The 24,239-nt window shown below is 50.7% G+C and overlaps 9 protein-coding genes across 9 annotated transcripts; 5 read left to right on the plus strand and 4 right to left on the minus strand.

Annotated features, from left to right (window-relative positions):
* Positions 1-1,591: 1,591 nt before the first annotated feature.
* ANOM_006249 (uncharacterized protein) lies at positions 1,592-5,232 on the plus strand (the record flags this gene model as incomplete). Its single annotated transcript, XM_015551506.1, has 3 exons — positions 1,592-3,886; positions 4,227-4,591; positions 4,665-5,232. The coding sequence occupies 3 exons, from the start codon at positions 1,592-1,594 to the stop codon at positions 5,230-5,232; spliced, it is 3,228 nt and encodes a 1,075-aa protein (XP_015407012.1).
* Positions 5,233-7,485: 2,253 nt separating this feature from the next.
* Positions 7,486-12,484, plus strand: ANOM_006250 (LipA and NB-ARC domain protein; the record flags this gene model as incomplete). The annotated part of the gene is made up of 4 exons (XM_015551507.1): positions 7,486-7,797; positions 7,903-8,536; positions 8,620-8,652; positions 9,075-12,484. 4 exons carry the CDS (start codon positions 7,486-7,488, stop codon positions 12,482-12,484), a joined length of 4,389 nt encoding a protein of 1,462 aa, XP_015406999.1.
* A 530-nt stretch (positions 12,485-13,014) lies between these two features.
* ANOM_006251 (alpha-mannosyltransferase) lies at positions 13,015-14,436 on the minus strand (the record flags this gene model as incomplete). Its single annotated transcript, XM_015551508.1, has 1 exon — positions 13,015-14,436. One exon carries the CDS (start codon positions 14,434-14,436, stop codon positions 13,015-13,017), a length of 1,422 nt encoding a protein of 473 aa, XP_015407000.1.
* A 1,019-nt stretch (positions 14,437-15,455) lies between these two features.
* On the minus strand, positions 15,456-16,262 carry ANOM_006252 (uncharacterized protein; the record flags this gene model as incomplete). Its single annotated transcript, XM_015551509.1, has 1 exon — positions 15,456-16,262. The coding sequence occupies one exon, from the start codon at positions 16,260-16,262 to the stop codon at positions 15,456-15,458; it is 807 nt and encodes a 268-aa protein (XP_015407001.1).
* A 1,095-nt stretch (positions 16,263-17,357) lies between these two features.
* On the plus strand, positions 17,358-17,847 carry ANOM_006253 (LEA domain protein; the record flags this gene model as incomplete). The annotated part of the gene is made up of 2 exons (XM_015551510.1): positions 17,358-17,559; positions 17,627-17,847. The coding sequence occupies 2 exons, from the start codon at positions 17,358-17,360 to the stop codon at positions 17,845-17,847; spliced, it is 423 nt and encodes a 140-aa protein (XP_015407003.1).
* A 172-nt stretch (positions 17,848-18,019) lies between these two features.
* Positions 18,020-19,015, minus strand: ANOM_006254 (putative FHA domain protein SNIP1; the record flags this gene model as incomplete). Its single annotated transcript, XM_015551511.1, has 1 exon — positions 18,020-19,015. The coding sequence occupies one exon, from the start codon at positions 19,013-19,015 to the stop codon at positions 18,020-18,022; it is 996 nt and encodes a 331-aa protein (XP_015406996.1).
* A 221-nt stretch (positions 19,016-19,236) lies between these two features.
* ANOM_006255 (Hsp40 co-chaperone Jid1) lies at positions 19,237-20,136 on the plus strand (the record flags this gene model as incomplete). Its single annotated transcript, XM_015551512.1, has 1 exon — positions 19,237-20,136. The coding sequence occupies one exon, from the start codon at positions 19,237-19,239 to the stop codon at positions 20,134-20,136; it is 900 nt and encodes a 299-aa protein (XP_015407002.1).
* A 467-nt stretch (positions 20,137-20,603) lies between these two features.
* ANOM_006256 (lipase/esterase) lies at positions 20,604-22,125 on the plus strand (the record flags this gene model as incomplete). Its single annotated transcript, XM_015551513.1, has 2 exons — positions 20,604-21,100; positions 21,156-22,125. The coding sequence occupies 2 exons, from the start codon at positions 20,604-20,606 to the stop codon at positions 22,123-22,125; spliced, it is 1,467 nt and encodes a 488-aa protein (XP_015406997.1).
* A 690-nt stretch (positions 22,126-22,815) lies between these two features.
* ANOM_006257 (uncharacterized protein) lies at positions 22,816-23,409 on the minus strand (the record flags this gene model as incomplete). The annotated part of the gene is made up of 4 exons (XM_015551514.1): positions 22,816-22,850; positions 22,905-22,993; positions 23,049-23,186; positions 23,249-23,409. The coding sequence occupies 4 exons, from the start codon at positions 23,407-23,409 to the stop codon at positions 22,816-22,818; spliced, it is 423 nt and encodes a 140-aa protein (XP_015406998.1).
* Positions 23,410-24,239: the final 830 nt, after the last annotated feature.

Genomic DNA, 24,239 nt, shown 5'->3' on the forward strand with positions numbered 1-24,239 from the left:
TTCAAGATAAAATCACGTATATCGAACTCCACAGGGATGAATTGCAATGAGCGTGTTTCTCACCACGCCCAGGATCAATCCAGTTGAGGAGGGTTAAAAAAAATAAAAACCAGGAGAAATAATGTCGGAACCCGTAACAATAGCAAGGCGGGAAGACAGGCAAAGAGGGAGATGTTCCTCATGCGCGCCATGCCAAAAGCGCAACTCGTGACGATCCGTCACGTGACGTATACTTTTTTCCCCATGGACCAGGCCGACTGGCTGCTTCTCCAGATTGACCTGCTAAGTTGCACTGGAGCGAAAACGTACCCTCGTCTTTCGTCACCGGGGATCAGAGTTCGTCGAAGTTGCTCCATGATCATCTCTATGGATGTCATCGGTCTTCAATCATGTTTCGAGCCGCTCGAGGGTTTCCTCTCTGAGAGCGGCGCACTTGCTCAGTAGCCGTGTATGGCCGAAGGTACCGCTTAAACAACCCCGGACAAGATATTTTTCAGTGCTGTATTAACATGTTTCTTCTCTTCAACTTTAAGGAGCTGTATTATAATAGCCTTTCATGCCCGGGGTATCTGACGGCGCTTTCTAGTTCGCCTGCTAATGTGTTATTTGGTCCTCGAACGCTGTCACGGTCTCTAAGCTCAGCCGGGACCTTGATTTCTTCTCGATATGAAACCACGCGTGACGAAATATATCAAGTCGGACATAATGAGCAACACACATCCTGTGAATTCTGGTGTGGATTGCGGCTGCAGTCTCAATTAAATCAATCCTATGTGCCCCCTGGCCCAGACCGTGAACAGCAACAGAGGCAAAGCTCCAAGTCACCCCCCTCCGAACAGACCCCATCAAAACCCACATATCTCGCACAGGAGGCCTCTACATCAACGCCATTATCATCTACCAACAGTACATTGATAAGTCGGGATGCGCATGGCAAACGGCTACGTGAAAAACCACGGAATGAATTGCATAACCCACGAAGGAAATCAAAAAAGCTGGCTGTTTCCTTCAGCCCGACCCCAACCGAGTATTTAATTGATACCCTGCAAAATGTTGTGCATCGCCCTGATAGCGTAACACGTCAAAACTGGACGTTTACCTCGAGAAATCCCGACGATCGCCTTATGCCTCCTTTAGACAGAAAACAAAGGATCAAATTCAAAATTGAGCACAGAGTCTCGCTCCAAGAGATTACTGCAGACTACATTTACCATGTGGATCGTTTGCTTGACGGGGCGGGTGAAGAGGGGGTCAAAGGAAATTCTATAGAACTGGATGCTGCTCTGCGAAAGGTTTTTCTGAACAAAGAATACCGTAAATATTTAAGAGCGCGCCAGTATTCTGTCAAAGATGTTGTTTCATGGGCATGGATTCTTAAGAGCCGCACCCCTTACGAGGCCATCCTCCGGATTCTCACGTTAGAGCTACAATCAAATCCAAAGGAAAAGGAAGGCTCCGCTGCTCGAACTATCCCGCCCTTCATACCCCTTCTTTTGTTGCGGCAGGGCTTGATACTAAGGCCTTCCGTTTACTCCTCATTTATTCGCTGCGGCTCATCAGCGGTCAACCACATCCAGAACTAGGTACTCCCATGTGTGCGTCAAAAAACGATGCCCTTTTCGATGAAATTCACCTATCCGACAACGCAAAGCCCTTGATAGACCCTAATACCTGTGCCACATTCGTCGTTCGTTTGCTTCATCATGCTCGCCAACTGTGGCCGCAAGCACAGCTTCCTATTGTGCGTACATTCGCATTTTACCTTACTCTCCTGGAACCAGAGGGGGCTGGTACTATGGCATCAGCGACACCGCGAAATGTCCAGGTGCTGGCTGGGAAATGCAATACATTTCTTCGGTTACTCTCGCTACCTTGCAGACAGGGACCTTTCACTTCGGCTTCAATACAGCAGCAGGCACAGTTCGAGCTCCTGAGAGCAATGGCCAGAAATCAGCCAGTCCTGCCCGTCACGCGTCGAGGGTACCAAGCTATCATCGCGGTACAGCTAGCCCATAAAAAAACATTAGCCGAGAGACAATCCGCAGAACTAAAGGCTCCATCATGGCCGCCATGGAAGGAGGAAAAGCTAGGTCTTGACTCCCAGAGAGGAATCGAAGGATTGAGGAGCCGTGCTATGCGAGTGATGTCTCAGATGAAAGAAGCAGGTTATGCTCATAGTCGCTGGGAGGAAGTATCCAGTATCTTTGCCGGATGGGACACGGACAAGAGTCCTACTATTCAAACAAGGACCCTAGCGCGCCAGCCATGGCGTCTGCGTGGACGTGTTGGGAATGCGGGCCACCACGCAATCTGGGAAGCTCGTATCCGGGCTACAAGGACTGTGCGAGAAGCCTGGGCTTGTTTTCTGTCGTATCGAGACCAAGGCTTACCTCCACGCGGGAGCATCTACACTGCAATGGCCGAGAAATTGATCTATCGGCGAAACGCATTGTATTCCAATTTTGATCAAACGAGTCATGCTTTGCCAGGTGATGCTTTGGAAACTTTTCCCGAACCCTTGTCTGCACGAGACTTAATTTATGTGCATACGGAGCCACCCACGTTAGACGAGCTCCTCACACAAATGCTCTCTGACGGGATCCGGCCGCAGGCAAGATTTCTTTCTCTCTTGCTACGACACGCGCCGAGCTTTAGATCTGGCCTGGAATACCTGAGCTGCAGTGATTTGTCTAATGAGCAGATCAGAGCCTTGTGCACCGTCTGGGCACATAAGTCTGTCTACGACGAACAAAGTCGAAAAGTTGTAAACGAACTTCCCGCCCATCTATTCTCAGCCTTTGTATACTTCTTGTGCAAGTTCTCGACCTTCGGTGAATTGTCAGCCAGACATGCGAGAGACGCATTTCCGATCATATTGGGCAGTTCGCAGATGGCACAAGGGGAGACATCGACCCTTTTCTCCCAGGATGAGTACTTAGGAAATGGAAAGGAATATCGGCACCCAAAGACGTTAGCACACGCCATCGAACTGCTTAGAGTACGGCACCCCGGGTCCCCTCAAGCATGGGTTTTTGTGTTGTCGGCTTTGAACAAAGACCGCGTCACGAGTCGTTTTCCCAATATGAATAGAAACATCCAGCGTGTTATAGCTTGGCACGAAATCCTAGAAATTACAGGACGGATGGAGTATCACGATATTCAACTCGGCCTGCAGGGCTTCCAGACTTTATGCAGCGGTTTTTCAAGGGCGGTAAACGCTGGGATCCAGAGCCTCGATGCTGTGGAAGAAGCCCTGGAGGTCGTTGGTAACGCTGCGAACCAGGGAAAGCTGGCATACATAGGTCTCGCCTGCCCGCGATTCGAGGATATGGTCCAGAATGGTCTGCGGGGCCTTAAAGACCAATTTGACCGACTTGTTCTTCCAGACTCTAAAACTCCATCATTGTTTGGGTCTGGTAGACCATCATCCGACAATGCCACCGATGCCCAAGTAATTTTGCCACCATTACTTCATGTGCCTTCTCCTGCCGTTCTTCACGCATTTGTCAGATCATTGGGTTTGGCTGAAGATTACGATGGCCTCTTAAGCCTTCTCCGATGGATGTCTCAGTATGCGGCGCCCCTTAAGGAGGCGTCCGATGAGTACTTGAATGGTGCGGTGATGATGCGACGAACTTTGGTGGCAATGCGGTTATTTCTCGAGGGATATCAGGAAAGGCAGTCTTGGGAATCACTCCGTTGGACAGCCTCAGCTGCGCAAGCGCGTGGCTTAAGGGGATATGAGCATACAAGTGAGGTTTCCCCCGAAGATTCCGAGAGATTGTCATTCTCCGATCCGAATCTGCAAGAGGCATATGACATAGTCACGGCAACGCACGTTTGGGGCCCCTGGCCTAGCGACGAGGAAGTCGAGGAATATTACGCTGTTCATTGGGAGGAGCATGAGGCGCAATGATGGAACATCCAACATTTTGTACATTAGCTGTATATATACATATTATAGATCGTGTGGCGTTTCAATATCATAGGATGATACCCCTTCATACTAGCTACGACCGTACAGGAACTTGGTGTGAATGGTAGCGCTTATCCGCGGTAAGAATTGGGGCTTCTCGGTGGATGGTTTCCCCGCAATCGCTGCAGCTCTTCAACAGCTTCCCCACACCTCGGAGCTTCCTCAATTCATCCTTCTCGCTTTTCAGAACCATTCCTGTTGGAATATCTGACACAAGAGGACAACGAATTTCGTCTGATTGCCTGGATAGAATCACCTTTATCACTCGAAGATGCCGCCACGCCTGCCTCTTTTACATACATTGCGACAGCCCTCGGTCTTGTCGGTTCGTGTCAGAGTCACAAGATTCAGCACCGCGGCGGATGATGCAGTGATACAGACCCAGCAGATCCCTGCGCCCGGCTCCGGGAATATTCGAGTCCTGCTGCTGAACAGACCCAAAGCCCGGAACGCAATTTCCAAGAATCTTTTGGACAGTCTGGATAAGCATGTCCAGTCGATATCTGCGGAGGGAGGCACCGGTCCGACACGGGCCTTGGTCATTGCCAGTAATGTGGATTCGGCCTTTTGTGCGGGCGCAGACTTGAAAGAGCGAGTAAATATGACCAAGGAAGAGTGAGTTCCCATCCTCAGCCACTCGCCTCTCATTTTCCCCTCGCGTGACTAATACTTTTGCACAATTGTTTAGGACAAATGAATTCTTGTCCAAGCTGCGCGGTACGTTCCGTGATCTGGCTGGGCTACCCGTCCCCACAATTTCTGCCGTGTCTTCTACGGCGCTGGGAGGTGGGCTAGAGCTCGCTTTATGTACGCATCTACGTGTCTTTGGCTCATCCAGCATTGTTGGATTGCCCGAGACCAGACTAGCTATCATCTGGGGCGGGAGGCACGTACGCCTGCCGGGGATTGTTGGGGTGAACCGCGCCCGAGACCTCATTCTCACTGGGCGACGTGTGTCGGGCGCCGAGTCATACTTTATGGGGCTCTGCGATCGGCTCGTCGAAATCTTACCTGAAGAGGAGCAAAAGGAGGGCGCGGCGCGCGAGAAAGTGCTCCGGGAGAGCATCAAACTGGCCATGGACATCTGCGAAGGTGGACCCATCGCTATCAAGCAGGCACTGCAGGCCGTGAATGACTTCCAGAAGGGCGAGGTGGCAGAAAACAAGGCTTATGACGGTGTGGTGGAGACGGAGGATCGCTTCGAGGCTTTGCGGGCGTTCGCCGAGAAGAGGAAGCCTGCTTTCCGGGGGCGATGAATTTGTCAAGTGCCCATGTGGTCAATGTAAAAAAGAAAAGAATGAAATGTTGCTTGTTCCCTGAGCTCGCGTGATGCTTAAATGTTGCACCTGGAAAATGTTTGTACTCGTCATAGATCTGAAAACGGTGATTCCTAGAGACAATGAACATTCCATGATCTGGAGGTGGCGATACTGGTAGAGCGTCCAAAGTATTGTCCCAACAGGTTCCAAGGAACCTATAAATCTGTGTTTATGACTCAAATAGATACTACTATTGGTAGGGATCCATGGAAGATGACCTCTTGTACATACAGGACCTTGGACCTTCTGAAACAAGCCATTCGAAACAAGATCTATACCTGGTTCGAGGGACTCATATCCGCTCTCTAGACTACTAGTAGTAGAGATGAGTCAACCCAACTTCTGTATTGTCAAAAATAGAACCGTAATGTGAGTCATAGTCCCCGGTCAAGTAGTTTGACATGATGTCACTTGTTCTGTATGCACCGCACTGTATAGTATTTGGCAGCAGGATGGGTGAAAGCGAACCCCAAACATTTCCCAGCTAGACATCTAAGGGGATATTTCGGACAATAAGAAGCGTTTAAGGAACTATAAAAAACATCCGTCTGAACACTCAAGGTTCTTGGAAGCATCACCGCAGAAGGAGCCATGGTACACGACCAAGTAACTGATACACCGACCCAATCTTGGTTCAGCACGTTTCAAGGGAAACCAAAGCAGGGTACCCCAATAAAGCCACTGCCCTGGAACGCCGAACGGGCCGCAGCTCCACAACTTTGTTTGTGTATCAACTGTGGAAGATCAAACGGCATGCGTCTCAGGCAACCATAGTCGATCTATAGACGCTTGAATCCGGTCTCTCATAGGGTGAAATAGCATAGCGTTGCCTGTCATGTTACATTTCCTGTGGATTATCGCCTCACGAACGGGGCACAGCCTTGTTGACAGGCATATATGCATATGTGTTCTTTTTTTTATATGTATTTCTTTTGCCGCATACTCCGTAGTACGTACGTGGGCTTATGTGTCGCTCGATATGGTTCGATATTCGTAAAGCTTATGCTAAAAGTAGAAACCACCAACAGGTATCTGAATTGGAAGGTAGTCAATGCAGGTTGAAAATATGACAAAGAAAAAAAATAAAAAACAAGAAAAGAAAAGAAAAGAAACAAAGGGAATTTAGCGAACAAAACGAGTAGTCATAGAAACCTTGCAGGATGAGGCTCCTGAAAATGACCTGCATCAAGGGTTTAGTTAGTATCGAACACCACAGCCACTATCGGGCAAAAAGTGAGAGGCGATTAGTTCCCCTGTTCATAGATGCAAGGCTGATATGGTGGCTGCCCTGAATATGCTGGAATGGAGATTGACTTCTTCACGGTTCCACGCCAGAATCTAGCAGCGCTACGTGTACAACGAATATTGGGCAATGCAAAGAGTACTTTGGTGTAGGGAGCATCGGATCGTGTAATTTAACCCTCCCCGTACATCCCGCAGGCTTGTTTTGCAGCTGATAGGAGTGTAATGTATGTAATCTTCCCCGCGATCTGCGGCGGCACAACTTGCTTACTCGTAGTATCTGGAGCTAAGGAACTTAGTCCACAGTCCACCGTACACCGGATCCGTAATCACCCTCTTTTGTCTTCGGAGGGAGTTGGCTGTGGGTAAATGTATGGAGAAAAACAATCATGAGGGGGATCTCCACAGCGCTCTGGAGGAGAAGAGAAAATGACAAACGCTGCTCAGCTTGTTCCTCCCATGACCCGTGCGGATGGTCATACCGATGGAGAAAGCGCAAACGCCCCATGCTCACGCGAACACACTTTCCTCTGACCAGAGGTTCCCAATAAATTACTAGTACTCATGGGCACTAAGGATCAACACCGGCTCTGCCACACCCGCAGGCACCAGGAACTTTCTGTCATCTGCTTGGGCCTAGCAAAACCCCGCCTCCAATCACAAGAGGCTCTCTCATTCTCTCGTATAAATACTGGGTGAACTTCTCCCAAACCTACATTTTTACATTCACCCACCCACTACTATTACTACTACTACTACTACTACTACTACTACTACTACTACTACTACTACGACAGATCTGTGTCCTTTCTTTGAGTACGCCGATCTGCGTCCATATCATACTAATTATTCAATTCACGTTGCCCCCTCCTCCCTCAGTACTCACCACCATTTCGCCACCATAGCGTGTCGACACACCCTCGCGGGGGTGTGATTATCATCTCTTGGATGACAGACGTTGCCACCCGAGTCAAGCAAATTGGCTTGACTCAGGTATACACCTCCAAGGAGAAGCCTCTGGTTGATATTGTTCTTGTACATGGATTGAACGGTCACCCCTACAACACCTGGGCGACCCAGGGGAATCCGCCCGTTTTCTGGCCAGCTGACCTTCTCCCGGAAGTGTTGGAGAGTAGCCGAGTGCGGATCTTGACATATGGATATAATGCAAACGTTGCATCTTTCACCGACGGCGCGTCGAGAGATCGCATTCATCATCATGCCGAAACGCTTGCCTCGGGCCTGGCGGCAAATCGCAATGTGAGTGACCCGCATTATTGCAGTGTATCGGTGTTCTGTGTTCTGCCATCGTTGGCCCTGCTGTGCCCACCGAACCTGGTTGCTAACAGCCTCCCTGATATCTAGCTTCGGAGCTGCTCGGATCGCCCTATAATCTTTGTCTGTCACTCACTAGGTGGCTTGGTGGTTAAACGTGCTCTGATCTACTGCAAAAACGTTTCGGATGCGAAGATCCAGCATCTTCGATCCATCTACGTTTCCACTTATGGAATCCTCTTCCTCGGGACGCCTCACAACGGCTCAGACATCGCAAAATGGGGCTTATTACTGCAGAATATCTGCAGTGCGGTTCTGCCGAAAAAATACATGGAAACATCCTCCCAGCTTGTCAAAGCCTTGAGAACGAACAATGAAACGCTGCAGAATATCAACAGTCTATTTGCCGATATGATGAGCAGATACCATATTTACTTCTTTCATGAGACCCTTTCAACTGATGTTAAGGGGACTCGTGAGTTGATAGTGGATGAGAGCTCGGCCGCGCCGTATGCGGAAGGCGTAGAGCGCATGGGCATTGACGCAGATCATCGGCACATGTGTAAATTTGAGGACGAGAACGCGCCTGGTTATGAGGCAGTTGCAGAAGCTCTCCTACGATACTCCCGCGATGCACCGGCTACTATCTTGGACCGATGGGCCGAGGAGGAACAGACCCGGAGAGCCGCAACACAAAATAAGCTCAAGGATCTTCTTAGGAATGGTAAGCAAATTCAGCTTCATCCCCAACCTTAGACGGTGGCATAGCCGCAGCTTTCTAGTAGTCGCAAAGCTAACAGGAACCAGAGAGGCCAGACAGTACGTCGCAAATGGAGGGGAGTGAGCCGGATCTTCACAGAATTGGTAGGACACAATTTCTTCCTGAAAATACCCCTGCTACATCTTCTCGTACCGTGAAGGCATATGAGGTCGAGGAAAATCCGGAGATTTTATATGCTAGTAAACACATTTAAGATTCGCTATTATCTCTACATGCGTGACGAAGTTGGGCGACAGCGGTGGTCAAAGAATCTGAAAGAAACAAGGAAAAAAAAGAGAGAAAGAGAGCAGGGAAAAGATATCGTTTGGAAGGTTTTGATGCCATGCAGTCATTTTTTTGTTTTGTTTCTTTTCTCATTATCTCCGTGCGCCCCAGAGCGATGTGATCTTATGTTTGAAGGGTTCTTGTATCATAATTTGCTATCGTATAAGGCAAGTCAACGAAGTTGCAGTCAGATCATGCTGACTTATCTGGTTCTTAGGTAACATCGTTCCTCCTCTGATCAGCCTGTCCCCGAACACAGGAAGACAATCTCCTGTATCAGACATGGCTGGAAGTGTAACCCTTACGGCACCGCAAAGGGAGCTATTTGTGGTACCGCCGGGGTTCCACCCAAACGCAGCCTTTTTCGGAATGCAGAAAGAGCTTGAAATACTCCATTCTAGGCTGTACAAGGCAAAGAACAGAGCAGAGCGTCTCATGGCTGTTCTTATCTGCGGAGTGCCTGGTTCAGGAAAGTCACACCTCGCACGCCAGTATGTCTGGAGCCAGAGAGAAAAGTACCCCGGTGGCATCTTCTGGGTCGATGCGAAATCGCGCGAATCAACCGCCAAATGTTTCTGGGATATTGCACAAGCGGCTATGCTGACTGAAGCCCAGGACGTGCAACAGCCCCAGAAGCATGTCGAGGCAGTTCGAAATTGGCTACAAGTGCGAGAAGAATGGCTCCTAGTGTTTGATGGGATCTCATTCGATCACCACGACGACCTCAATCATTTCAGACAATTCCTTCCCTTCAACAAAAACTGTAGTATTATCTACACATCTGTGGACAAGACATTGCGGAAGAAGCAACGCTTATATGAGCCATACTGCTTGCAGATAAAACCTCTCCAGGTTGAAGATGCATGCAAGCTTCTCTTCAAAGACCTCGGTATTAGAAAGCCAACCCCGAGCCAAATCCGCAAAGCTACTGAACTGGTAAACCACTACGAATGCCTCCCGCTGGCCATTCATGCAATCAGTCACCGTCTCAGTGCGACATCCAAATCGATCGACAAATATCACGTCAACTCCCATTTGACGGACGAGAAACTCGCAGAGCCATTTCTCAGCATTATGCATGATCTGTATCGAATGGGGCACTTCGAAGCGTTGAATTTGATTAACATCCTGTCATTTTTCGGCCATCATGTCCCCGTTGGCTTGATTAACCTGGGAAAAGCTGCACTGGAGACGTGGCACGTTGAAATTCTAACCGGTAGTCGGCCTGGTGAGCCAGGGGATATTGACACTACCTTGGGGATTCTTATCCGATACGGACTTATAGAAAGAACCACGGATGCATATGCGCTCCAGGCAAAAGCGCTATCGCCGAGATCCGAAAAGGGTGAGATCTTAGACATCACGGCAGTTGCCCCCGATTTATCGGAATCGCAAACAGAAAGCAGCCAAGATGCGTTCTTCTCTGTCTATCAGAGTTCCGGCTCTATCGACCTGATCAAAATCCATAGCGTTGTACAGGGCTTCTGTCGAGATGAGCTTAAGATCATGGACGAGGAACGAAAGAAGTCCCTTTCTGCCAATGCAACTAACTCGGATGCTGGCTTTTATGATTCCTGGCTGGTGGTTGCCACCCGCGTCTTCTGCATGTCCTATGAGCACGCAAAGAAGCGGATGGACCGCGTTGATGATTATGGCTTAGTAAAAGACTATCGGGAATATGAAATGCATGCGTCAAGGCTGCTCGGGAACTTTCCCAAGAAATCCTCCAAGGAGCCAAAGACCCTTCGTGAAGCTCGGGATGACCTCGGGCAAATCATGAGGAGTATCAGTAACGAAATCGAGAGGATTTCGCCAAGTTCTTCACAAGAAATCGTTCGCAAACAGCGATCTGTCTTTGATCGGTCGAGCAGTTCTTCTTCGTCTGTTCCCGAGTCTGCGACAGATGAAGGGCCGTCGCGCAACTTGACATGGGAATTCAGTGATATGGTGGAGCCGAAAGTTGAATCACCGGAAGAGATGCCAGTGTCCCCGCCCCATTTCAACTTGAAGCCGTTTCTCCCTCACATCTTCCGATGGTCCAAGGGAGATGATGAGAAAGGGTACGAGACTGACGGTGAAGGGCTAAAAGCTGTTCATCGCACATCCCCAGCACTGTCACAGTTGAGTCAGGCAACAGAGAGACCAAAGTCTTCACGATCTTCCAGCGCTGCACATACTACAGATGATCAAGAATGGCAGGTAGTAGAGAAGTCTCCCAGGCCCAAAACAAGCAGAGAGAGGCGTTCGAAACAGAGGCCCAAGTTCCCACGCACCGCCTGGGGTATCAAGCCAGCGGCTCCTATTCTGAGGGTATTCCCGGTCGAAGGAAGAAGCGCATCGAGTAGTATCCTGGAGAGAGGAAGTCGACGCAGCTCCATCATTTCTGCATCCGAGGCACTCACTGCCGTTCATAACGCAAGTCCACCGTCAGCCCACGAAAAGTTCGGGAAAGCAGTGAATGACCGGCTTCTATTCCAGAAGGAAAACGTACCAACATATGCTACAGTGGCTGCTAGGCGCACCCAGGACGGTGCTACCTCATCGAAACAGCGGTCCTCATCGACACCTGGTGGACAGACACGCCCCAAACTCCTAAGACTGAAAAGCAAATCTTCTGGTGGCTCCCTTCATAGCCGATTAGGCAACGCGTTGGTGCTACCATTGCCTCCTGATCTAAAACTAGATCCGATGAGTCGATCAACATACAGTGAGCCAGACCAAGGATACCTCACCCATCAATTAAATGCCTTGGACTTGAGGACACCGTATGATTCTCAGTACCGTTCGAGACACCTGTCTACGGTAAGAGCAATGGCTCCAGTGGACATGTCCGCAAGCACCCCTTCTGTTCTGACCTACCTGCCTCCTCTTCCGTACGACAATAATATTGAGGTCACATATTCCCGTCGAGTGAGCGCGACGACTCAAGATGTGCGTGCCAGCCAGCCGCTTGCTAGCTTTAATCCAATCACGCATCCGTCTGCCATCATGCCCGGCGCATCTCCACCATCTTCTGTGGGTGCGGAGGCACCTACTGGATATGCATCAGATCCGGCCCCTGAACCGATGTCTCGAGGCGGATCAGCACAGTCCCACCAGTCTTGGGCCACCGAGCCAGTTCGTTATCCGCCCCGGCTCTCTCCGATGCCCTCGAATGCGCAAACTGCAATACCACCTGGTATGTCCCATATCCTGCCTCCGCAGCAAACCCTTTCCAATGCTGGAAGCTGGATACGAGACACTCATCCACGCGGAATTCCGAGTGCGCTTCAAGCGGATATCATTACCTGTGCTCCCCCAGCTCAACCAAATTTGAGACCGATCCCCCCGCTGGACGAACGTCTTGACGCAGCTACTGCTTGGGATCCTGAGCTACCGCCAACCTTGCAGTTTGGCGCCCATCGAGTAGACGTGCGTGATGCTCGCCAAAGGCTCGGGGGATATGGCGTATACGGGGCTCAGACGGTGCAGCCCGCTGTCCCTTACAGCCTCTATCATGCGAACCGGTCCGGCCCCTTGGTTCACCATGAGCTCAGGCTCCAGCCACAAGAGCTGCATGGTATGCGTGCTCGAAGTGGCAGCTCTCCTACTCGGCCTGGCTCTGACGGGTTAGGGGTCAATTGGTGACCGCAGAATGAAGGACACATTTCAGATGCTCAGGAAGCATTCTCCCAGACGAATCAAACAACAAATTAGAAAAAGCTACGCACGAAAATACTAAAAGAAAAGACGTATATACTCGAGGGATAATCGAGGGCTATGGGCAGGAGTCTCGAATTTTGGAATCATCATTGTCTAGAAGAATAGCATTGACTAGATGAGATGGCGTTATGGATAACGAGTGATGATCATGATTGCATCTGCATTAATTGTGGTTTTCGGTTCTGTTTAGAAGGCTGGATTGTCCTGGTATCGCATATACAGCATCTAATATAGGGTTAACTAATGAAACATTTACTTTCCTACCTTCTTAAAACCTTTCAATCTCTTGTATATATTCACGGATATAGGTACATATTGAATAGAAAAATCATCATCTAGCCCACGAGAGGGCACATCATGAGGCCAATGCAATTGTTTCTCTTGCGCGCAGCACAAGCATGCCCAAACCGGCCCGTATAAATAATCATTCGTTTTGTACAATTTCTCTCCCCACATTAACGGAAGATGGTATTCCAGTAATCATCCACCTTTTCACAGATCCCCGTCTGCCCCTTCCAGCTAATACTCTTGCCCTCGAGCGCACAAGCCGTCCACCGAATCTCCCCCCACAGCCGCCGCTGCAGATCCGGCCCAAACGACTCAATCACCTCCTCAGGCGCCGTCCACGCCAGCGTATAACTGCCATCCTCCTTCAGCACGGGCCCGTTCTCCGCGAACACCGTGGCGGGATTGAACTTGGGGAAGTTGATATGCACGAAGAACGGTTTCGGCGGCGGCACGCGGGCCCCCTTGATGCGCCACTCGCCCTTCTTCGTCAAGGCGTAGTCCTCCATCGGGCTATACTGAACCATGGTCGAGCCGGCGAATCCATCGTTCGTGTGTCGGCCCAGCGCGCGGATGGGCTCACTGACCTGGTAAAAGGGTTCGTCGAGGACCGTCGCAGCCGCCAGGAAGGTCTCCTTGTCGCCTTCGCCGGCCGCGCCCTGCGAGAGCAGCGGGTAGTAGTACCCGGGACCCCAGTAGTTGTAGTAGGCGACGAGCAGCAGGGTCTGGAGATGCGAGCGCTTCGAGATAAACACCTCGCCCGACTCCGTCGACTGCCGGATATTCGGTGGCGGTCTTTCCTGCCCCGAGATGGTGTAGTACAGCGGCGAGGCCGTGGGGCCCCAGAAATCCGGCCAGGTGATCAGACCCTTGGACGTGAAGGGCTCGCTGGTGAAGGCCTGCTCCGGCTTCTGGAGAGGGAACGCATCCGCGTCCAGGAAGAGGATCTCCTCGAACGACGAGAAGAGCATGGCGAACGGCTTGTACTGGTACTTCTCGATCTTGGTCTTGCTGTCCGGCACCGTGTCCAGGATCTCGGAGAGCAGCACGCACTTGGCGTTCAGCGATGGCAGCACTACCTGGCAGATGTAGCCGTCGTACTCGTCCCAGTCGGCCAGGAAGACCTCCATGGGTAGCTCCGACCCTGTCTGGCGCAGCATCCGCAGGGAGATGACCAGCACGGGTAGATACGAGCCGCCCGCGGTCGAGACTATCCCCCGCGTGCCGGGCTGGTAGGCTAGTGCTGGCGGCTCCTTGGCGATGGCGTGCACGAATTTGCGGTGCGCGTGTTTCATTTTCAGGACGTCTTCGTCGGGCATTACAGTGAGGTTGGGGGGCTGTTCGGTGTTTTGGGGGTCGAAGCCGACCGAGTCTGCCTTGGCGAGTCGCTCTGGGGGATCGCAGCCGGGTCCCCATTGTATCAATAGGGGCTGGAACTGTCGCCAGAACTCGCCGTGGGCGACTGCGCTGACATGACTACTGTGTTTGTCTGAGTGTGACCGATAGTGGGAGAAGAGCCAGATGAAGATGGCCGCTAGACCCAGGGCAAGGAGCGTCGTTCGCCGCCGGCCTTGTGGGCGGGAGGGGGCCATGGTTTAGGGTGAGAATAATATTATTATGTTCTGGGGGGAACTCATGGTTTATTTATGGAAGCTGGAGTCACAATGAACGTATGCGGCTAAACCATGGGCGATAAAATAGATCTGCCAGAGGGGCGAACAGCTCCACCGACCAAAGAAAGTCGGCGGCTCCAGGGCTGGAGTCCATTGGTTCCAGTGGAACTAGTGTGTTTGAAAGACGACGAGGGTCTTTCTGTCCTAAGACAACAGGGTTCATTTAGTGGCTTGACTGGGGCCCAAGCTCGTATCACTGGGAACCTATCGCAACAGATTGGTTTCGGGAGTGCGCCGTTAGAACTTAGGGTTTAGCTGGCATATCGGTCCCTTACGGAGCTGTTCCGTGTTTCTTAATTTCTCTTCTTCTCCTGATCGCTACTGAAGTGCTTACCTCCGAAATACTACCCCAGTTGCCCTGTCCTAACGATGGGAAACTAGTATCAATCCTATGATTGGGATCTGCTGCTCTCCTTACCGCGTCAAGATAGGGCACCGGGAGCTAAACTGCCCTAGTGTCACGTCAGTCGATAACACGTTTGCCCTAGTCCAAAGCGACACCCAATGAATTTCCTCTCTGTCTATTCTACTTATTAAATGCCTCAATGATAGATATCCTTGTCATACCATATACAGGGGTTCCATCGACTAATGAGTCTTGGAGATGCGACATTGCTACTGGGATGCGCGGTGGTAAGTGATCCTAACAACGCATCCTGACTGCAGCTTACGTTGAGGGGTACAAAAATGTATGTTATTGCTTCACCCTGTCAATTTCACTGATATACAAGATAATTTCCCGAAAAGCTTTGTATAGTCTATCCTAATTTATATCACTGTTAATCTCCAACCCGATATGGAAGAAGGATCAGCACTACACATTAACCCTAACTACATCCCAACAAACTACCACAGTCATCTCTACACACCACAAACAATATAGTCAAAGAACAATCACCAGAAGCAAACTAGATAACAATAGTAAAAAAATAAGAATACTACCCAAACAAAGCCGACCAAATATCGTCATCGTCATCGTCTCCCAAAAGCTCCTCCTCCAACTCCCTATCCGAAGTAATGCGATACTCAACCATGCCCAACCCACTCACCACAATCCAATCCAACAGCTCCGGATCCGCATTCACATAGATCTTGAACGCCCACGCCTTCTTCTTCGTCTTCTTCTTCTTCGACGACGACGAACCGCCCCAGAAGGACGACCCCGATTGCTGCCGCTGGTGGTCCGGTAACTTCCACTTATCGAACCGGGCCAGCACGGTCTTGTTCGCGTCGACGAGCTTGAAGCGTTTCTCGAGGAGATCACTCTCTTTCCATTCAAGGGTGCCGTGGCGCGGGTGGGTGAATTTGTGGCCCGAGGCGAGGAAGTCCGGCCGCTTCATTTTGACTTCGGGGATGTTGTGGATGGAGAGGGTGATTTTGGAGGAGAGGGAGGAGAGGCTGACGGTGCCGATGGTTGTTCTGGTGGGTGGGGGGTGGTTGTAGACTGGGTATTGCTGGGGTGGTGGGTATGGGCTTGGAGGAGGAAGAGGAGGGTATGGTTGGTGTTGTTGGTAGTATGGGTGCGGTGCTGGTGGATAGCCATGTTGTGGTGCTGGTGGATGGCCATATGGTGGTTGCTGCTGGGGGGCCGGCTGGAGGCGCGAGATGGAGAGGTTCGGTGTCGAGGATAGACATGCCACTTCGTAGATGGGGGTTGCGGTGCCGTTCCCGTGCTGTAGGGAGATAATGAAGGTACTCTTTGACTTGAGACGTTGGTAGGAGAGGAGTTGGACGGGTTGATCCATTCTGGTCTTGTGTGTATTCTCTTCTCTTTAGGGTTGGGAATGTTTGTTCACTGGGATGTTCCTTGTCTGCTACAGGACGCGGATGTGTATGTGATCATATATATAGCCAGGGTTCTCTCCTCCTGTCTTAGTTTTCTATATTACTGGTATTATGTCCCCTGGATGTAAGAGAGGATATACATCGCAGTCTGAAGTGGCTCAAGAATGCGATTGGACGGACTGCAGGCGATGACTGTGAATACGAGATGCTGGAGTCGCCCGCAAGGCGCAGCCAACCCGTTACTTAATCGAGTGCAACGTCGTGCTTAGGCAGAACCATAACGCCCTCCAAGCTTTGCTCCAGACGGTCTCCGATTGGTGCGTGTCCGGCGGGTCTCCTTCAGTTCGTCAGGATAGCCGGTACTAGTCCGATGCATCGTACTCTATTTGGTGGGCCTTCGTGGAATGTTTTCTTATAGGGCTAGCCTCGTTCGCAGTGGGAAGGTTTCGTTTGTCTTGCCAGTCGGATTCAACTCGTCTATAGTCGGACGTGGCGTTTCAAGCTATGATTATAGTTCCATTGTCTTGGCTTTGGCCTTTTCGAATTGCTGTACCAACCAGGAAAAGTCATTTTAGACTTCAGTCGTGGCTGAAGGTTTCAAGTTAGGGCTTGCATGCACTGGTGCCTTAGGCCAACAACTTGCCCTTTCCGAGAACATCACGAGGGGCACTTCCTGGGTAGTCCATGAACGACTGGTGATATTTACCAAATACTCCGTAAAGAACCATCCAGAACATTACATGTTACGAGTACATGTTGGTAGAAATGCAGGTGAATTCCATCATTTACTTGTTTAGCCGCCAATCATCCTGACCCACTAAGCCCGGTTAGGCAAGTCACTGACCGTTTAACGACGTCAGTGACCTATGACGTCGCCCATGACGCTCAACTCGTTGGAATGAGAAAGTCGAGTTATTTACTGTAGTATAAAAAGGAGGTGATACTCGGTAGTTCCATGATACAATCATATTCTCTAGATACCAAGTCTTACCATACACCACATTGCTTGATCTTACAGTTGAACCCCCATCTCAACCCATACCCATTGAATCACCATGTCTTTCACTCGTGTTGCTCCCCGTTCCTTGAACGCCATTGTCCGTTCCACAGCTACTCCATCTCTACGAGTAGGAGGCGCTCGCTCTATCTCAGTCACGGCAGCAAAGCAAAAGGGTCCCGTGGAAGCAGCCAAGGATACCCTGAAGAAAACAGACGACGTTCTCTCCGGTGCGGCAGTGAAGGGAATCGAGAAGGGCGGTATGTACCCATCGTAACCTCTCCATCTGGCCTTGTGTGACTGGACTCTGACTGGATTCCCATATAGAACAAGTAGCAGATGCAATCAAAGGCGCCGCCAACAAGAACAAGGGCGAGCTAAAGGGGGATGCAGCGGAGCTTGCTGGTCAGGGCAAGCGCAAGGCTGAAGAAACATTGGGATCCGCCAAGGGCAAGACCGAGGAGACCATTGGCTCAGCAAAGGGCAAAGCCCAAGAAACCTTAGGCGAAGCCAAGGGTAAGGCGAAGGAGACGGCCGGCAAATTCTAAGAGTCTCGAAAAGAAAGTGACTGAGAGCCCGGAATGACTAGAACGATTGTTGCAGCATGTATTTACCATTTCGCATAATGCTTTCCTATAATGTACAATATTAGTATCGTGATCTAAACTCCACGGCTGTAGAGCCCGCGTCTGGATAGCAAGGTTCTCAAGCACTTCAGTCTCATTCCGTCCGAGCTAGCATGAGAACGTATTCTCGGGTACTCAATCCAAACTTGAGTACGTCCTTGTCTCTCACTTCCACATATCGGCCATCTGGAATTTTCTCCCCGTTGACCGCTGAGCCATTGGCACTCTCGAGGTCAATGAGATAAGGTCGGACACGTCCAATTCGATCGCCGAACTCGTTTCGCTTCTCGACGTAACGGAACTGGAGGGCGGCGTGTTGTTTGGAGCAACTCGGGTGTTCCAGAGGGAAATCAACAACCAGGTTCTCTCGACCTATAAGCCAGCAGCTGCGCTCATTGAGTTCTACCACCTCAAGAAGATCCTCCCCCTTAAACACGTAGAGACGCCAGGGGTCTTTAGCGGGGGGTTTGCGGGCTTCAGGAGGCTCATGGTATTTGAGAACCACAGTTCCGCCTCCGCTGACGTTCACAGTATTGCTCTCAGCCGCCAAGCGCCCGGTGTTGGCGAAATTGGGCTTCTCCTTTTCTGGTGGCGGGGCGGATGAGTCCTTCTGTACTTCTGATGTGTAGGCGTCTTGTTGAGAAGGCAAGGCGCCCCTAGAGCGCACGGGGTCGCGTGACGAGGGACTGTGCGAGCGCCTTGTGGGTGAGCGTGAACGGGATTTAGTCCGATAGCTTCTCGACGACCTCTCCTTATCGTCGTGTGTATCCCGGTCGCGATGGCGTCGATGCCGACGCTCCTCTGGTGAACGATGCCGACGTCTTCTCCGATCGTCGTCCGAATTATCCGCCCGTTCCCTCCGCTCCCGGCGGCGATGATCCTCGTCTCTTTTGCGGCTGCTCCGGCCTGAAGGGCTGCGGGATGACCGGCGTCGTGAGCTATCTCGTCGAGAGCTCCGACGATCGTCCCGACGTCGCGAACTACTTTCGTATTCATCATCTTTTCGTCGTCGCTCACTTTTCGCATGCGGGGGACTTGCTGGCGATCGGTGTCGCGACCGATCGCGGTAGTCTTCTCGTGATTCCGGCATGGTCAGACGGGTCGAGTGAAATTGGTTCACTGGACTGGGTGGGAATTTCTGGATCTCTGCTCACACTGGAGGAGCTTAACGATGGGGGCACGTGATGACTGACATCGCCGGTGGATCCGCGACCCAAATGAAATGGACTCCACATCTCTCTTGTTTCCCACTCCATGGTTACTATTTTCCTCTGGGGGAGTTAATTACGTCTCCTTTGAAAACATGCGGCCATGTTTAAGAAACCTCACGTCTTCTGCTTCGGCGGTTTGCATTTGCTAAATCCGTCATGCCCGTCATCACCAGCTTATCCACCCCCCGGGCGGCGCTCTCCGCACCGGTGTTATGCCACTGCTGATGGCTTCCGTGAAGGTGACCTCTCCTGGCCATCCTCCTCCTCTTTTACTCCTTACGATGTGTTCAAGCAAGACCGGAATGCTCCATATTCGAAGCACAGGTTCTATGAACTAGTCAAGATTTACCACCCGGATCGACCGTGCAATGATCATCCGCTATGCAGAGATCTCTCTCCCGAAACGAGAGTGCACAGATACCATATTGTAGTCACGGCTCATGAGATCTTATCCGATCCATCTAGGCGGGCGGCTTACGATCTGTCCGGTGCTGGATGGAACCTCCATCCGCAAGGTCCACACCCACCCTGGGCTCAGCCAGGCTCACGGGATTGGAGTCCCATCTATGCTAATGCCACCTGGGAAGACTGGGAGCGATGGCAGAATCGTTACAACGGAAAGCAGCAAACGATGGTTGACCATCGCACCTTTGCGCGATTGATCATACTGCTGACCCTGCTGGGAGGTGCGCTTCAAGCGTCCTGGATCAACAAACTTAGTATCGGACATGAAGATCGACTCCAGCAACTCAATGAGGAAACTATGCGACTCCTGGCGGGACGGCGGGAAAATACTGTGAAGCAGATGCCATCGTCAGAAGCTAAAGTCCAACATTTTCTGATCCGGAGAGATCCTTCAGGGGTTGGGTTGAAGGGGCAAGAGCAGCAGGTCTACCAGAAGGTTCTCTATCCCCGAGAGTCTGTCTCTGAAGAAGCGGAGCCAGTGAAGGCACCGGGCAATACGACCACGGAAACTAAAAAGCCAGACCCAACTTCCTAAAGCGCTGTGCTATTGTTTTGATGTAACTTATATTAGGCCGAGAGGTAAATACGACGATTGATAAAGGATGACTACCGTCCTGTACATATGATTCTTGATTCTCATGACTTCCCTAGGCTATGATGTAATTTCGGTATAAGAAGAAGCATAAAATTGCATAAAATAGACTAATCTCAATAATCAATCAATCAGATTAAATTGTACCTTCGGCTGGACCCGTCGAGGGCCCCAGCATACCGAGGCTCGCCCTGAAAGATTAGATTCCGTTTAAGCAGTCGTTGCGAGACAAGCGGCGATCTCTTCAATCTCCGCTTCCTGAACTCCTCGCTCCTTTTTCTTTTTTATATTGCTGGTCTCTCTCGGTGTCTTTGATTTGTAGTTGATCCGGAGCCATTCTTTGTTTTCCAGGCTGAGAGTTGTTCACTTTATACTTTTTATACACCAGGGCAGACAAATTGGTCGGCGCCATGAGTACTCTCGGCAGCCCTATCGCTCTTTTGAAGGCAATGGTGGTGAGGATCCCTCTCATCCTCAAGACCTTGTTTCTTCATACAATTCGCTTGTCCCCGGTGTCGGGAAAGCAAGACCTGCGCACAGAATTAACTGTCGCCATCATCCGCTCTTTTATTACCTTCACGACGACACCCGTCGGCAAACAGCAAAAAGGCAGCATGCGTGACCCGGGCATCAAGGGTCCTATGTGGATTTCGAAAGTGACCTTGCCTCCGCCAGAGAATGAGGTACAAGAAGCCGTGTTCAAAGCCTTCGAGGATCTGAAACTGGGCGGCGAGACCTACGATATCCCAGGTGTTGTCCCTGTCGAGGCTGAGTGGACCGGTTACCGTAGTGGTGTGAATAAGAATGCACCGCAGCCTGATATCTCGGAAGAAGACAAGTACAAGGCGCTGCGGAAAGAAGCGCAATCAGACACGGTCATCCTGTACTTTCACGGAGGGGCTTACTTGTCAGTCTTCCTATATCCACCGTTCCGTGCTTGCTCATAAACTGACTTACCACAGTCTAATGGATCCTTGCACCCATCGTATCCCAGTCGCTCACCTGTCCAAGAGGACCGGTGCGCCCGTTTTGTCGGTGCGATACCGTCTCGCCCCCCAGCACCCCTTCCCCTCTGCCCTCGTGGATGCGCTGGTCGCGTATCTGTCTCTCATTGCGCCACCCCCCGGCTCTCTCCATGAGCCCGTGCCCGCAAAGAAGATCATCTTTTCCGGCGACTCCGCGGGCGGGAATCTATGCTTGGTGCTTCTGCAGACTCTTCTGACGCTGCGGCGCGTCTCCCCGACCATCCGCTTCCACGGCCAGGAGATCCCGATTGAATTGCCAGCCGGAGTAGCCATGAGCTCGCCCTGGTGTGATGTGACACGGTCCATGCCCTCTGTCGTGAACAACGCACTATACGACTATCTTGCCCCGCCGTCCCAAGTCCCCGAGACACTCTACCAGCCCCCCAACATTCCCGCAGACGCCATCTGGCCCTGCAAGCCGCCGCGAGTCGACATGTTCTCCAACGCCAGCGCCGCCATCCACCCGCTCGTATCGCCTCTCGCAGCACGCAAAGAACTCTGGAAAGGCTCGCCCCCGATCTACATGAACATGGGCGAGGAAGGTCTCTCGGACGAAGGACTCCTTCTGGCTCGCAAAATGTACCAAGTTGGCGTTCCGGTCGTGGTCGAGCAGTTCGAAGGCATGCCGCATTGTTTCGGTCTTCTCATGGTCAAGACACCGGCCGGGAAGCGTTTTTTCGATGGCATGGCTCAGTTCTGCGGCGACGCGGTTGCGGGTCGCGTTAAGCCGTCCAGTACTTTAACGTACATTGGGTATAAGTTGCGCTCGACTCGGGAGATCCCCTTGGATAAGGCTGTTTCCTTGACGGATGAAGAGGTGGATGAGCGATTGCGCAAGACTGCTGAATGGAGGATTGAGGGTGAGAAAGAACTGCAGAAACAATACTATGAGAAGGCGAAGTTGTAGATTTACCTGTTTGGCTATTAATTGACCACTATTGAGGGATATTTTAAATATATTCCGAATGCCCTGGTTCGCACCTATATAGCTTACCGCCCTTACAGGACTATCCTTTTTCCCCTTGGGTATTCTGTCTTCTAGTCTGTAGGGAATTATTTCAGAGGATCTAAAACCGCTTGTTCTGACACAGGTGTAGAGATGCAATAATATCGCTTCCAGGAAGCGTCATAGAGGGTTTTCATTCTGAAAGTCGAAAGTACATAGCAAAAGCATTTGCCCTGACTAGTTTGGCTCCTGTTTCGCAGATTCTCCATAATCCATAATTGCTATCTGGTATTCAAACACTGCTGGGCAGGCAGATCGTCACCCCCTCAGGAGCAATATCATTGGCCAAGTATCTGGTAAATAAGAAAATATTCGAATGAAAGTCTTCCTCCCCGGCCACAAGCCGGTATAGCTTCGACATTTTGACAATGAGAATCCTGCCTTGATGTTTACCCATGAAGGAGAAAAGCATAACCTAATAGAGAGCCACACCACAGTATTAGAAGTAAAAATAGTCAGACAGGTTGATTATGGACTGTACGGTATAATAACGTGCCGCTTAAACTGTCTTTGGGATGAAGAATGGAGTCACTGCACAGTGCTGTCAACTACCAATAACCACAAGGTGCCGTTTCGAAATCTATAACTGACTTAACAAAGCTGAGTACCCGCGGTAGCGCAAGGATCTATTGATTCATTCAGTAAAAGCATCATCCGATAGCCAAAGCAAAGCAGCTTACCATCAACATAGTTATATGTGAGCTCGCCGTCATCCACATTGTTGTTACCCTGAGGGTAGAAGTATGGCACACTACCACACTGCTTGCAACTACACATCCAGACAATGTTAATCACCTGCCTCCAAACTCTCCCGGACAACATACCCGTGATCCGTAATATAGTGAGCCAGGTTCTTAATCACACCGCCGTTGGTTCCCCCGGTCTTCTGCAGGAAGGCACAATAGCCACCGCCATTACCGGCCTGGTTGCCAACACAGGCAATGTGCTCTCCGTTCATGTACCTGTTCGCCACAGGTGAGTCGGACGGTAAACATTTAGATAGACGCAAATAGGCCGTACGTACCATCTGTTGACATCGATATGTTGAATCACATTGGTGAGTTGCTGGGCCGCATCAGAAGGTCCCCATAATGCGCTGCACTTTGCGGAACCGCGGCAGTTAATTCCGAGCTTGGCGTTTGCAGTGAGCGCACTTGCGACTATCAAGAATACTGTGGCCAACATGTTGAGGGGTGTTTCTTTGGCAAGTAGATCGAGGGAGTGGTTTGGCAGATTAGTCTCGAGAGATGTGTGTTTTCTGGAGACCTGAATTGCTTGGTACCATAGCCGAATTTATAGAAATCCGTATCTAAGCTCATACTATGCTTGCATGAGTTAATGTGCGATTTACTAGACGTCTCCCACACGGTCTTGGATGCCACGAGATGGACTGTATTAGGAAAATGGTCTATAGAACACATATTCAGCAAGGAGGCTGAAACCATGCATCAACGCGATGTCACCTATGTGTGTAACATCGCCGATGACAATCAAGGATGTCCTGGGTAAAAGCGCAGGAATACGAACATCGGGGCGTCGATAGTCACCTTAGGCTGCAAAGCGGGCCGCATAAGGGCTTACTACAATAAGCTCAAATAAGCATCTTCAGCCCCATGGAAGCCTGATCGGCTAGCCCGAACTAGAATCTGGTCCGCGTTGCCGGACGACAGCTGACAGACTAAGGACGAAAAAGGGAAGGGGGATCGCCCTTTTGGGAAGCACAGGGCCCTGCAGGGTAATCAGATTATCATCCATAATCATTACTGGATTCTTGGTTTTTGAGACATTCTCTTGGCAGCTGAATTCATTGACCAAATTCCTAAACGGGTAGGAGGACTGTATAGCAGCCAGATTGTAGATGTTCTTGTGGAGAAATATATGTAAATGCTCGGAATGATATATAAAGGCGACTTCATGCCATAGACAACAGCTCTAAACTCGACAAGCATATTGAACAATCCACCCTCTCTAATCTATCTATCCTTACGACTTTTATCATTCGATAAAAAAAAAAA

Source organism: Aspergillus nomiae (assembly GCF_001204775.2).
Source record: "Aspergillus nomiae NRRL 13137 chromosome Unknown contig00129, whole genome shotgun sequence".
Taxonomy (NCBI): Eukaryota; Fungi; Ascomycota; class Eurotiomycetes; order Eurotiales; family Aspergillaceae; genus Aspergillus; species Aspergillus nomiae.